The sequence below is a fragment of the Corvus hawaiiensis genome, chromosome 18 (assembly GCF_020740725.1).
Source record: "Corvus hawaiiensis isolate bCorHaw1 chromosome 18, bCorHaw1.pri.cur, whole genome shotgun sequence".
NCBI lineage: Eukaryota > Metazoa > Chordata > Aves > Passeriformes > Corvidae > Corvus > Corvus hawaiiensis.
The window spans coordinates 1,940,158-1,954,645 of NC_063230.1; the positions used below are offsets into that span (position 1 = coordinate 1,940,158).

Genomic DNA, 14,488 nt, shown 5'->3' on the forward strand with positions numbered 1-14,488 from the left:
GTTTTTAGCCATCTCAGCTCCCCAGTCCCCGTGGTGGGGAGGGGAGGGAAGTGAGGAGGCAGGCATTATCCCTGGAAAGGCCGTCAGAGCCCAGGGATGGGACACAGGGCTTGCTGCAGCCCCCACAGGTCGGCCATCCCAGCCCTCTGCACGGACAAGGCACCCACACATTTTTTCTTCAGTTCAGTTTAATCCCTTTGACTACAAAACCTTCAAACAAAACCCAGAATCTTGGAAAAGGAGCTGAAATGTCAGGGTGGGAACACTCCCTCCACAGAGAGAACGAGCCCCAGAGTGATGCCCAGGGCTGCTCAGCGATGGCTGAAGAACCCCTGGGGGTAGTTGAACTTGAAGGGCTTCAGGCGCAGGGGACCCCTGGAAGAGGGAGAGGCTGTGACCCACAGGGATCACAGAAAAAGCCCAGTCCCCGGGATACTGCCCAGCTGTGGGGGCAGATTCCCTCAGGACAGGCTTCCAGGCTGGCTCCAGGCATCAGCAATGCCACCAGAGTCCCCGCCAGCACCCTGAGCCCGCAGCCAGCTCCCACCTGACCAGGCGCAGACACATCTTCTCCTGGGGGAACTCCTTGGGCCCCTCCACGCTGGGATCGTGGGGCTCTGTCTCCAGGTACACGTCCAGCACCATGCACAGGCGCTGCAGCTGGTTGGTGAGGAGCTGGTAGCCCGGTTTGGGCCCCCACAGCTCCTTGTAGTAGACATTGACCTCACTCTCCATGGCCTGGAAAACAGAGATGAGGTCGGCACAGGCTTGGATCTCTACTCTGCATTCCCAGGCGTGTCCAGCCACCAGCTCACCCCAACATTCCCTTGTTACGGACACAGAACTGCTGGGAACACCCCCAAAAAAGGCAGGGGTGCTGCAGGGCCCTGTGCCCCCATCCCACAGTACCCGAATGTTGTCGTCGTTGCTGCTGTTCCGCTCTCCCTTCCAGTTGAGGCACAGGCTGAAGACGGGAGGCAGCGTGGAATACCCGGGGTTCAGCACCACGGCTGCCTGGAGCTTGGCTGAGCAAGGAAAAGGCATCACCCACGGGTGGATTATCCATGGAGGTTCCCAGAAGCTGCCCTGGGATGGGGATTGGGAGTTCCCAAGGGAAGGAAAGGTGCCTACCTGTTCCCCTCTCTATCAGGGCCATGTAGTAGAGGTGAGTGTCTTCAGCCAAGCCAGCCTCTATCACATCCTTAGTGTAGGGCAGCTCCTGAGAGGAGGAGAAGGACTGATGGCTCCAGTGCCATGTGGGAGCTGTAAAGGAGCTGGAAGGGAGCTGGAAGGGAGGGATTCAGCCTCGTGCTCGGCGCTTACGGCATAATCCTCGTAGGGAATGGCTGTCCACTTCACCAGGCGCGAGACGATCTTGGTCGGGAAGAGCTGCTGGCACTCGCTGGACACGGGCACAACGCCGTGCTCTGGAAGCAAGGACAGGGCCCCTGAGCAGGGCAGGGCTGGGGACACAGCTCTGTCACTGCCCTGCAGCGGGGACGCTCCCAAAGTGGGACCTGGGGATGCCCTTATCCTTCAGCAGCTCCATCAGGTACCCTGGGCTGTGATCCCACGGGATCCTTAGACTGCGATCCCACTGGATCCCTGAGCTGCGATCCCATGGGTTCCTTAAACTGCGATCCCACTGGATCCCTGGGCTGTAATCCCACTGGATCCCTGGGCTGCTTGACAGGCACACAACACACATGGGTGTGCACTTCACCTCCCACCACGTCCCAAATCGCTTCCCAGCGCTGGGATGGCCATTCCCAAAAAGGTGCTGGGCACCAGAAGGGGCAGAGCCTTCCTCTGCCACCCAAAATAGGGCAGTTCCCTCATCCCTACAACTCCCAAGGGCAGAGGGAACAACTGGGAATGCTGAGGGTGGCACTGCCACCCATCAAAGGTGACGTCAGCCAGCTGATGTCTCCTCTCCTGTGATTGCTGCTGTTCCACTCTCCCTCCCAGTTCAGGTTGAACTGGCTGAAGATGGGCAGCAGCGTGGAGTAACTGGGATTCAGGACCACGGCCACCTGGAGCTTGGGGATGCTGCCACTGCACCCCTGTCCCCAGGGATGGCTGGGGGGCCTGGCAGGACCCTGTCACTGTGCCCTGTGCCTTCAGGGACGGGCAGGGAGCCCAGCACTCACCGAGGGATGCAAACTGCTTGTGCAGGGCCAGGCGGGACTGCAGGCGGCTCCGGAGCAGCTTCACCGTCAGCTCCATGTGGCTGGCACTCAGGGAGTTGTCAGCAGCCACCGTGTGCTGTGGGCAGGAGGGATGTCAGTCCCCAGCAGCCACCCCTCCAGAGGGACAGAAACCCACTGGGTCACTCAGTGTCACTGACAGGGCTTGCACTACGCCGTGTGTGACATCAACACATCAGCATGGCCCCACGCACAGACCCAGCCCAGCCCATCCCAGTTTATGGTTTGGGAGCAGCTGGGGCCAGCAGGGGCACAGGACAGGACCCCAAACCTCAGCAGGGGAAAGGGGAGGGGTTTGTGCCATGCCTGAGGCTGATCCTTGGGGAAATGCAGGCCACCCAGCTTCTGCACCCACACGTAGGGGTGTCCCAGCTCTGTCACGTAGTCACTCAGGGTCAGGATGCTGTGGGGACAAGGAGGAAGGGTCACATCAAGCCAGGGAGGATTTGCTGTGCTGGGGCGAGGACCTCACGGCTGTGGCCTGGGTGACACTCACCCCACTTTATCGAACTGGAACTGGTTGGCCGGGTTGGGCGTTTTCCTCCCGTGGTCCCCTGGATAGAGGCAGTTGAGGAGGGAGTCTGGGGAGAGCAGGTCCCTGGCAGAAAGAGGGGAGAGGTGAATCAGCAGCAGCCTGGGTTCCACATCTCCCCACAAACAGCCCTCGAGCCCAGAGAAGGGGATTAAGAGCTCCATGAGCTCAAGACCTGAATGACTTTCCCCTAGTTCCACTCCTAAAGGAGAGCTGTCTCCTCCCTGGCTGGGAGAAGATGGAAATCACAGGGCACCAGCTCCTGCTCCCTCCAGTGCCATGAAATTCCTCATGTCTGACTGTACTCACAAGCCCAACCAAGCACAACGGGCTGCAGGATTTGGGGCCTGGCTCAAGGCACAGCCTCCCTGGTTTGGGGTAACACAGCCAAGGGCAGCAGGAAGGAGGGAACGCCCTGCACAGGATCTCCAGCTGCTGTCACACAGGGTTTGGGGTGTCTGCAGCAAGAAGAGAACCCCAAAAGGATGAGGAGGCTGCATATGGGACAGGCTGGGAGGCAGCACCTGCTCCCAGGCAAGCCCAGCCCAGCCTCTCCCACCCCCTGTCCCAGGGAGAGCCAGCAGAGAGCTGGCAGCTGGTGGGAGCTCCCCGGGCAGGCTCCCAAAGCTGCCACTTCAGCTGTTCCTCACAGCAGTCAGGCTCCAGCAGGCTCTGGGGAGCACAGGGAGAGGCAGCTGCATCTCCGGAGCTCAGGACAAGGTGACCTCGGGAGCAGTCAGGTGAGGGAGCTGCCAGGCTCTGCCTGTGGCAGGGAGGCTGAATGTGTCAGCAGGAGAGGCTTTCCCCCAGCTCCTGACAGCCCTGGCACTGCTGAGAGGTTCCCAAACTCCCTGACTGTGCATTGTCATGGCAGAGGAGAAGAGGAGGAAGGTGCTTGGGCTGTGCAGGGCTCCTGGACCCACGAGAGCAGAGGGGTCACTGCCTGAGGGCTCTGCAGGGCTCCTGGATCCCATGGGATCGGTGCCCAGTGATCTCCAGGCTCTGCAGGGCTCCTGGATCCCAGGGGATCAGTGCCTGATGAGCTCCAGGCTCTGCAGGGCTCCTGGATCCCAGGGGATCAGTGCCTGATGAGCTCCAGGCTCTGCAGGGCTCCTGGATCCCATGGGATCAGTGCCCAGTGATCCCCAGGCTTGCTGCCCACAGGACTCTCCTTACCCAGCACTGATGGCCGTGGTCATCTCCACAGCAGTGGTCACCTTGGCTTTCACTGTCATGACGTTGAGGTTCATCAGGTAGTGGAAGGTCAGGTGAAGCACGTTCTCATCTGCCCACACAGAAGGGGTGACATTGGTGTCTGCTCCAGCTCAGAGAAACCCCTCCACACCCTCAGCTCCCCCCAAGGTCCCCAGGGTGCTGCTGGGGTCAGTCCCTGAGCTGCTGTCCCACCCCAGAGCCCCTCACCTTTGCACTTCAGGTCGAGGGTGACGGACAAGGGATGTCGCTTCAGCATCTCCTTGCGTTTGTCGTCCAGCTGCACGCCCAGGGTGGGCCTGCGCCGCTTCTGGGGGGGTAAAACAGCTCTCAGAGCCTTCTCCTGCTCCTCACCAACCCCTGGACCTTCCCAGCCCACTGCTCTTTCCCCCCAATCCAGTTCCCCGATCCCCCAGCACCACGGCCACAGCTGCCCTGGGGAGGGAGAGGAGCAGGAAACCAGCTCAGCTCTGGTTCCTGTCATTCCTTCAGCTCCAAGGAACGTCTCCACTCCTGGGAGACAAAGCCAAGGACCTGCTGGCCCAAAAGCTTCCCCACTGCAAGAGGCAGAACCCAGAATCAGCAAATCCTTTAGGCTGGAAGAGCCCTCTGAGAGCACCAAGTCCAACCACTCCCACAGCACTGCCAAGGCCACCACTGACCCCTGTCCCCAGGTGCCACATCCACCCGTGTTCAATCCCTCCAGGGACGGGGACTCCACCATTGCCCTGGGCAGCTGTGCCAGGCTGGACAGCCCTTCCCATGAAGGAATTTTCCCTATATCCTCCTCTGGCAAACTCTGTTCCCTCTCCTCCTGTCCCTGTTCCCTGCGAGCAGAGCCCGACCCCCCCCCGGCTGCCCCCTCCTGTCAGGGACTTGTGCAGAGCCACAAGGTCCCCCCTGAGTCTCCTTTGCTCCAGGCTAAGCCCCTTTCCCAGCTCCCTCAGTTGCTCCTGACCCTTTCCTAGCTCTGTTCCCTTCCCTGGACACCTGAGGCCCTTCCCTTCACCCTTCCCCACAGGAACAGCCTGAAACACCCAGTGCTGGTGCCAGGAGGTGGGAGTGGAGGCCCAGAGCCCCCTCAGGCTTTGCTGCTGGGAGCAACCAGCATTTCCAGCCTCTCCTCAGCATCCAGCAGGAATTATCTGTAGGAGAAACACTTCCCCCAAGGACTGCTGAACAAGCCCTGGTGCACAGAATGCTGCTGGCACGGGATGGACACGGATCCCTCCCCGTTGGACACCAGCTCCCTGCCCTCAGGCTATTTATACAAAGTGGAGCAGCTCCAGCTGGAGATGTGGGATGTCAGCGTGGAGGGACACGAGAGGAGCAGCTCTGTACCCTGGCTGCTCCTGCATTTGGGACACAAACTGGAAATGGCAGCTCCCTCCTCCCAAGAAAGGTTGGGATTTGACATCGCTGCACTTCCACACACTCACGGTGAGCAGGGGCAGCTCCCAGCCCCACCCAGCCCCACCCAGCCCCAGAGGGGAACAGCTCTGTCCCTTACCGTGGTCTGTTCCTCCTCCGCGTCGGAATCGCTCTCATCATCTGTGCAGAGAGAGGGGTGTCAGAGGGACCACCCAGGGCTCAGCTCTCCCACCACCAGCAGGACCACCAGCCCTCTTCCCAAGGCCATGGCTCCCTCTGACACCCCTCTCCCAACAAAAGCAGAGTCCCAGGAGCTGCAGACACACAGGAACAAATCCCCAGGGCAACACCACAACTCACCCTGCGAGTCCTCAGGTGGCTTGTAAAGGGCTTTGGCTTCCTCCACACTCCCTTCAATGGCCACCACCAGCTTCTTATCTGCAGAGGAGACAGGAAAACTGAGTTAGGAATCCCACTCCTGCTGGAAAGGCAGTGGGCAGAGCAGCCCTGCCCCAAATGCTCCTGGTTCCTGGTGAAGGAAGCTCCAAAAGAGGCCCGGTGGGAACAGCAGTTGTCTGGAAAGTTCCGTGAGGTCACCACAGGGTTGGATCTCCTGGACAGGATGAGGTCAGAGGATGGAAAATGATGGGTTTTGAGGGACTCTCCCTGACCCCATAAGGGCCAAATCGTTATCAAGAGACAAGAGGGGTTGGGGTCTGGCTGGGACAAGCAGGGATTGAGGAGTGGTGTCACCATGGCTACAGATGCAGCAGGGACCTGGTGTGGCCAAGCGCCGAAGTGTCCTCCACAGCCTTCACCACACAGGAGGTGTGGACAGGCCAGTGGGATCCCCAACCTGTTCCAGAAATCCTTCCCGACTCAGGGCGGCTCCAGAAAGCTCCTTAAAATACAAAGCTGCCTGAGGGGATGAAGGTTTCCAGGCGAGCTGTGGGAAGGGGCTCTACAAGGCCAGGGAAAGGCACCACCCATCTTGGAGTCCCCACCACCCACGGGTGGCACAGGGCAGGGGGTGACAGCTCTGGGGAGGCTATGACAGCACCCAGCCAGCTCACAGGCTGCAAGGACATCCCTGTCGACCTTGGGAAGGGGGGGAAGGGGTGGGAAGGGAGCTTCCCAAGCACTTCTTCCAGCGAGGCAGCTGAGCAAACAAGGTTTCAAATGCTGCTGCCTCACTGCGCCGTGGGGCCACCCCGCTGCTCTGCGCTCAGCAGAATCCCACAGCACAGCAGACGGTGGGGAAAGACCCCCAAAAAGTGGTGATTCCTGCAAGCAGGAGTGAAATCTGGCCCGTGGAGGGGCACTGCCCCCTTGGTGCTCACCACAGGCCTGTCCGTAGGCGCTGGCTTGGACAAAGAGGACGTAGAGCGGCGGCGGGAGGTGCCGGGCGGTCTCGTACTGCTTGTGTGCCTGGTCGAAGGGCATGAACAGGTACTCCTGGACTGGCAGGGAGGCCTGGAGAGTGACAAGGAGAGCCTTCAGCACTGGGAAGGGAACAGCTCATCCTCCTCACCCCGAGCAAGTCAGAGATGAAGCTGGCACAGCAGCGGTGGGCAGGGTTAAATATGGAGAGCCCCAGGGAAGGGCTGGCAGCTGCCTCTGCTGGGAAGGTTTTGGATCTGGAAATAACCCAGTTCCTCCTCCTGTTCTTCCCTCCCAAGGCAGTCACAGGGGGCTAGAACTGCGTGGGGCTCTCCAGGGAAAGGCCCATTTAGCAGCTCCTGCAGCTGCAGGGCTGCGGGAGCTGCCGCATAAACAAGGAGACTCTGGAGGGGTCTCGGATCTGCCCCTCGGCCTCCCTGAGGGGAAACGAAACATCTCCAAACCCAAACCAGCCCAGGAGCTGCCCCTGGGACCGTGAGCTCCTGCAGAGCTCAGGTACCTGCATGATGCTGTTGAGTCGAGGCTGGAGGCTGCTCAGGTATTCCTTCTTCACCTCGATCTCCTTCAGGATCTTCTCCTTGCTGGTCAGGCACTCCTTGTACTTCTCTGCCAGCCTGCGGGTGGGAATTCTGTCACTGCCACACACCACAGCTCTAAACCTGCTGGGATCCACCTGGATGATGGGCTCCAGCATTCCTGCCCCAACATATGGAACCAGGAGAGCTCAGACATGGGGCAAACACTGAGCTCCCAATGCCAAGGGCAAGCCAAGGAAGGAACTGATTGGAGATGGAAAACGAACAAGGAAAAGGGGAAGCTCAGCCTCGTGCTGTGCTCCAAGGAGGGGCAGCAACGGGATCTTCCCTCAGGAGATCTGCTCCCACAGCAGGCTCTGCTGCCAGCAGCCACGAGCCCTCCAAGCTCCCTAAGAGGCTTTTCCACTTCATATTCCCAGAGTCACTTCATGTCACATAGTCAAGGTTTAATACAGCAAATCCAGGGAAATGCAAGCCCATCACGATGCTCTGAGCCCTGGACACACTTGTGTTTAGGGAGAACTCACTAAATCTCCTTATTGCTGCTGACTGCAAGCTCTTTCCCAGCAGGAGCAGGGAAACTGGACATGGAAGTGACCAGTTCCTCTCCAAGGACAAACAGACCTGACCTTGCAGAACCTGAATTTTGTTTCCAAGCAAAGCTGTGTTTGTGGGGGTCAGCACACATCCCAACAGGCTCCCACGCAAGTTCTGAGCTCCAGGGTTCACACACCTTCCCAAAACTGAGCTACTGAAATCCCTGCACGCCACTCCAGAGGCACCTCGCAGAAGATTCCAAAGCCAGCCCAGCACTCCTTGGGGTTGCACAGCTGAAAACACCAACATAAATGATGGATGGATGGAGGGATGGATGGAGGGATGGATGGAGGGATGGATGGAGGGATGGATGGAGGGATGGATGGAGGGATGGATGGAGGGATGGAGGGAGGGATGCCAACAACATCAGAAAAGGCCCAAAGCACCACTGGCATCGGCTCTTGAGCAGCTGAACAGGCCATGTCCCACCTCAGCAGCAGTGGGAGATGGACAAGGGCATTCCCTAGACACCACACAGTGAGGATTGGGAATTCCAGAGCTTCTCAGCAATTTAATGTGCAGCTGAGGGTCTCCATGAGGTTTGCAATGACCATTTTTAAGCAGGACCCTCAGAGTTCTGCCAGCTGAACACTCCTCCGCTTGTGCCACAGGCAGAGCCAGCTGGAGGATCCTGGCTGTGCCTTCCACCAGGCAAAAGCAGCCAGGTTTTAGGGAAAGGGTCTGGGAGAGGGGAAGCACGAGGGGTTGGAAGCACCCAGCACCTCTCACTGCTCTGCTGAGCTGCCCTCAGGCAGCACCCACCAGCACATTCCAACGGATCTTTCCAGAAGGTGCTCCTGGCCACTGTTCCCCAAACACAGGAATGCTGTGTCATGTTTGCTTTTCCCAGGGGACAAGAGTCAGGGAGCAGCCGGGACAGCGGTGACGCCAGCAGCAGGACACGGGGCTGTCCCAGCCCAGCGTGGTTGGCAGCAGCTGCAGCCAGGATGGGCTCCCTTTCAGGGGGCACAGGGATCAGCAGGCAGTGACAGAGAACTCCCTGACCTATGGAACACGGACCCCAGCTCCACACAGCGGGAATCTCCCAGCCACGCAACAAATGCCTTGTTCCACACTGATCCAAGAGGCAGTGAAAGACTTCATCCCTACATTTGCTCTCCCAGCAGATCCCTGGAGCAGAGGCACGGAGTGGGAACACCCCTGACCCACCTCTTGCGCTGCTCCAGCTCCCAGTCCAGGCGGGCCAGGGTCTGCTGGTGGGGCTCGGTCAGGGTGATGGCAGGGCGGCTGATTTCAGGGGGGGCCTCTTTGTAGAACTCCTCCAGGCTCACCAGCTCGATCTCCTCATGTTTGGACCTGCCAGGACACACGGATCAGACCAGGGAAAAGTGGGAAGTGCCCAATGTGTCCCACAGGAGAGCGTCCCAGTGGTGCTTCCTGCCCCGACTTCCCTCTGCTACTGAGCAACCACCATCAGTGAGCTGAACTTGTTTTCTCCTTCACTGTCTGTGCTTAAAGGGGCTCTAGGAGAGCTGGAGAGCAACTGGGAACAAGGGCTGGAGGGACAGGACCCAGAGAATGGCTTCCCAGTGCCAGAGGGCAGGGCTGGATGGGATATTGGGAAGGAATTGTTCCCTGGGAGGGTGGGCAGGCCCTGGCACAGGGTGCCCAGAGCAGCTGGGGCTGCCCCTGGATCCCTGGCAGTGTCCAAGGCCAGGCTGAACATTGGGGCTTGGAGCAGCCTGGGACAGTGGGAGGTGTCCCTGCCATGGCAGGGGTGGCACTGGATGAGCTTTGAGGTCCCTTCCCACCCAAACCATTCCATAATTACACAACACCTGGAGCACCTGCTCTGCTCCTGCAGTGAACTCAAGGAACATGGGAAGAGCTCCCAAAGACGGGAATCATCCACCCATCCCAGACACACCACTGCTCCCTCTGCTCCCTGGCCACACTCACTTGAACTCCAGGCACTTGGTGATCTCTTTCTGCAGGTGCATCACCTCGTAGAGCAGGTTCTGGAGCTGCAGGTGATAGGCATCAACCTTCTGCTTTGCCTGAAACACAGCCAGAGCAGGGATGGAGCAGGAAAGACACCCCAAGAGAGTCACCAACACCCCCTGTCACAACAGCAGCTTGGGACAGCAGGTTTTAGGGTATGCAACAATTTTTGGGTGGAAGAATGACATTTTTAAGGGCTGGGGGAGCAAAGGATTGTGACATGAGCCCGATCCTGCTCCTTCCAGCATGTTTCAAAGCCAAGGCACAGGACAGGGCTCATTTGCTGGGGCACACAGAGCTCCCTCTCTGAGAACTCTGGGTATGGAGCTCCCAGGCCAATCACCCACCCATCTATACACCTGCACAACACCAGACCCTTGAAACAGAGCTTTCTGACTCTCCACTATGTTCAAGACAGAAGTAGACACTTCATTATTCATCTAATCACAGCTCCCCACACTCACCAGGAGTTTATCAGGCTTGGAGTCTCCCAACCAACCCTCAGCTCAAACCCCACGGCCTGGCTGAGGTGTAACTCCTCACACCACATACACAGAACAGGCAGGACCAGCCCCATGTCCCACCCCCCAAATCCCAAGCTGCATTCCTCGCTCCCAGCCTCTCCTGGGTACCTCGTGGGTCTGGTCCCTGCCTTTCTTCAGCCGGATGTGAGCCAGGCGGTTCAGCTTCTTCAGGGTCATGAAGTGCACACAGCTCTGGACGCGCCGCTCGTCGATCTCCGAGGCCTGAGGGGCAGGAGGGAGGGGATGGAAGCAGGAGAGATGGCTGCAGGGAATTTCTGGCACAAAAGGGGCTCTGCTATGGAGCCACATTTATGCCACTGAGGCTTCCAAGGGAGCCTCCCCCTGCCAGATCACAGGGCACTGCTGGGAATCACTGGAAGGGGGGGGTCCAGGCTCCTAAAAAATCTCTCCAGTCACTTTTCCCAGCAGTAGGAACAGAGGTGGTTCAGCCTGAAGCACCTGACATGTCCCAGGAGCCTGGGACAAGGGAGGCTATTCTATTTCCAGAGCTCAATCCCTGCCCCAGGAGCCTGGGAAAGGAAAGCTGTTCCATTTTCAGAGCTCAATTCCCTGTCCCAGGAGCCCCAGTCAAGGAAAGCTGTGCCATTTCCAGGGGTTCAAACCCTGCCCCAGGAGCCCCAGTCAAGCAAAGTTGTGCCATTTCCAGGGGTTCAAACCCTGTCCCAGGAGCCCCAGTCAAGGAAAGCTGTGCCATGTCCAGAGCTCAATTCCCTGTCCCAGGAGCCCCAGTCAAGGAAAGCTGTGCCATTTCCAGAGCTCAATTGTCCAGGAGCCTTGGACAAGGGAAGCTGTTTCACTTCCAGAGCTCAATTCCCTGTCCCAGCAGCCTTGGACAAGGAAGGCTGTGCCATTTCCAGGGGTTCAATTCCTGCCTCAGGAGCCTGGGACAAGGAAAGCTGTGCCATTTCCAGAGCTCAATCCCTGCCCCAGGAGCCCCAGTCAAGGAAGGCTGTGCCATTTCCAGAGCCAATTCCCTGTCCCAACAGCCTTGGATAAGGAAAGCTGTTCCATTTCCAGGGCCTCAATTCCTGCCCCAGGAGCTGTTCCATTTCCCTGCCTCTGCCCAGGAGCCATCACAGCTCCTGCTGCCTTTCCTCTGGGATTAACGGGAAAACACCAAAGGACAGACACGTTACACCACACACAGAGGCCTTTCCTTACATTTTCCTTGATGCCCCGGCTCTTCAGCTCCTGGATCTCTGCCATGAGCCTCTGGAGCTCCTGGCAGGTCTCCCTGTAGAGCTCGTAGTCCTTGATGGGGTCGCGCAGATCCACCTCGCTCTCCTCGCTGTAGTACCTGGCATCCTGCCAAGGCAGAAACACCTCCCCTGGCTCATCCCTCCCACCTGCAAAGGGCTCTGTGGGACGAGCTGCAATTTCTGGCTCTGCCCATGAATCCCACAGGGAGAGGAGTCAGTTCCAACAATCCCAAACCCACCGGTCACTAAAACACCTGGCATGTTTATGTTTGTTGTTATAAACGTGAATCCACACGGTTGGGGTGGCCTGGGCACGGCCAGGAGCTGGACTGGAGGATCCTTGTGGATCCCTTCCAACTCAGGATATTCCATGATCGACAGGACCACAGAGGATAAACCAGGAAGGTTGTTCCTCCTCCTCCTCCTCCTCCACCCTGATCCCCACTCTGGCTGATCCTACACTATCCTGCTGCTCATGGGAGGGTTTGAGGGCACCATGCAAATCCCTGAGGGATCCTCCAGCCTTGTGCTTGCTCTCCAGAGGAGCGTTTGTGTCTCCTGAAAGAGATGGAAGCAGGTTTAGGAATTCACAGCAGGAGTTTAAGAGGCATTGGAAGCTGGGGGAGTTGGATCTCACAATTCAAGGAATCCCAGAATGGTGTGGGTGGGAAGGGACCTTAAAGCCCATCCAGTCCCATGGGCAGGGACACCTTCCACTATCCCAGGTTGCTCCAAGCCCTGTCCAACCTGGCCTTGGACACTTCCAGGATGGGGCAGCCACAGCTGCTCTGGGCATTGTTTTCCAGCAGGGAAAACCAGGCCAGCACAGAGGGGTGTGGGAAGGTCCTGGGCAGGTCTGTACCTGGTCAGCGTCGCCCTTGCCCCGCTTGCCCTCGGCTGGGACCCCGTCCGTGCGGATCACCTTGGGCTTCCTCTTCTTGCTGGACTCGGAGGACATGGTGCTGCCAGCCGGGCTGGGGAGGGGGCACAGGGGGAGTCCGTGGGGGCCAAACCTGCCTGGATTGGGGCTATCCCGGGCTCCCCCCGCCAGCCCCGCCTGGGCTCTGCAGTGTCCCCTGTGCCTCCCTCCCTCCATCCTCTGTCTCTCAGCCCCCCCGGTCTCCCCAGACCGACTCTGAGCCCCACCAGGACCGCGGGCCCAGGGTCTCTGCTCCACCACAGCTCCCTCAGACCCTCCACTCCCACTGGGCTCCCTTGGGACACCGGGCCCGAGGGCTCGATCCCCCCAGGCCACGGGGGCTCCACCGCCCCTGAGCCCCCAGACTCCAACACACCGGGACTGCGGCTTCTGCATCCCCAGAGCCCCCCAGATCCACAGATCCGGGACTCTCCGCTCCTCCAGAGCCCCCCAGACCCCCAGCACACCGGGCCCGAGGCCTCAGAGCTCCCCCAGACCCCCAGCATGGAGCCTTCGCCCCTGCACACCAGGACCCTTCACTTCTAATGAGCCCCCAGCACACCGGGCCATGAACCTTCCGCCTCTCCGGAGCCCCTCCCAACCCAAGGGGCCCGGGATTTTCCCTCCATCCCCTCCCGGGGGTCCCGGTTCGCCCCCCGCACTCACCGCGCCCTCGCCTCCGCGTCTCCCGGAAGTGACGTCACGGAACAACAGAGCGCGGAGCGGCGGCGAGAGGCTGGCACTGCTGCAGGCGCCCCCTAGCGGATCTGATGTCCTGGAGGACCCGCATGGCGGGGGGCGTGGCTTCGATAAATGGGCGTGGTTTGCGCGAAGGGGGCGTGGCTTAAGCGAAGGGGGCGTGGTCGCTGTCCTTGCTCGCAAACCCGGCGGGAGGGGAGGGGGATGGGGCAGCCCTCGGGGTGAGACCCCTCGCACTGGGGGCACTGGTGGGACTGGGGGGGCTCCTGCTGCAGAAGGGCCCCCACAGGAATAGGGGGAGCTTGGATAGGGGCTCCCGAAGCATTGGAGGGTGTCCGTGGGATTGGGATGGGATCCCCGGTGGCACTGGGGGACATCCATGGGCTTGGAAAGGGTTCAGGATGGGGTCCCCAGTGGCACAGGAGGTACCTATGGGATTGGGATGGGATCCCAAATGGCACTGGGGGGTATCCATGGGCTTGGGATGGGATCCCCAGTGGGGTGAGGGGCATGCAGGGGCTTGGGGGGGGCATGGGATGGGGTCCTCGGTGATGGTGGGAGGATCCATGGGTTTGGGGAGGGCTTGGGATGGGGTTCCCAATGGCACTGGGGTGGATTCATGGGCTTGGAGGATCACGGGATGGGGTCCCCAATGGCGCTGGGGGGGATCCATGGGCTTGGAGGATCACGGGATGGGGTTCCCAATGGCACTGGGGTGGATTCATAGGCTTGGAGGATCATGGGATGAGGTTCCCAGTGGCACTGGGAGGATCCATAGGCTTGAAGGGTCATGGGGTGGTGTCCACAGTAGCACTGGGGGGTTTCAGGAGCTTGGGATGAGGTTCCCAATGGCACTGGGGGGTATCCAAGGGCTGGGCTGGGGCTTCACTTGGGGTGCCCAGTGGTACTGGAGGGATCCAGGAGCTTGGGGGGGAACTGGATGGGGTCCCTGGTGGTGCTGGGTGTATCCATGAGCTTGAGGGGAGCACGGGATGGGGCCCCTCATGGCACTTGGGGGTATCCATGGGTTTATCAAGGGGTTCCCAGCGCCACTGGAGGAATCCGTGGGCAGAGGATGTGGTCCCCAGCAGCATCAGGGCTACACTGGGGTTTTGGGGGGTACCTCAGTGTATCACAGCACCCATGGGTGGGGGGCCTTTGGTGCAGGAAGCACCCATGACATGGGGCAGGGGGTGTGACCAGCCTGGGGGGGTCATACCGAGCACCCCCAGTACCGCCCTCCCCACCCTGAGAGGGGCCCAGGCTTTGGCATATTAAATATTTAATTGGCAGCAAAGGCACCCACTG

At 59.7% G+C, this 14,488-nt stretch overlaps 1 protein-coding gene across 2 annotated transcripts; it reads right to left on the reverse strand.

Annotated features, from left to right (window-relative positions):
* Positions 1-157: 157 nt before the first annotated feature.
* Positions 158-14,416, reverse strand: THOC5 (THO complex 5). 2 transcript variants are annotated; one of them, XM_048322740.1, is made up of 21 exons: positions 13,148-14,416; positions 12,425-12,536; positions 12,058-12,120; positions 11,525-11,668; positions 10,451-10,564; positions 9,777-9,874; positions 9,027-9,173; positions 7,223-7,337; positions 6,663-6,795; positions 5,683-5,760; positions 5,462-5,502; positions 4,162-4,261; positions 3,916-4,024; positions 2,704-2,805; positions 2,514-2,610; positions 2,151-2,265; positions 1,324-1,427; positions 1,132-1,219; positions 910-1,025; positions 548-738; positions 158-375 (listed from the first exon to the last, which is right to left on the reverse strand). In XM_048322740.1, exons 2-21 carry the CDS (start codon positions 12,518-12,520, stop codon positions 312-314), a joined length of 2,115 nt encoding a protein of 704 aa, XP_048178697.1. In that variant the 5' UTR covers positions 12,521-12,536; positions 13,148-14,416; the 3' UTR covers positions 158-311. The 2 variants fall into 2 exon arrangements, with proteins under 2 accessions (XP_048178697.1, XP_048178698.1); XM_048322741.1 differs by lacking the exon at positions 12,058-12,120 and having other exon boundaries at positions 159-375.
* Between the last annotated feature and the right edge of the window lie 72 nt (positions 14,417-14,488).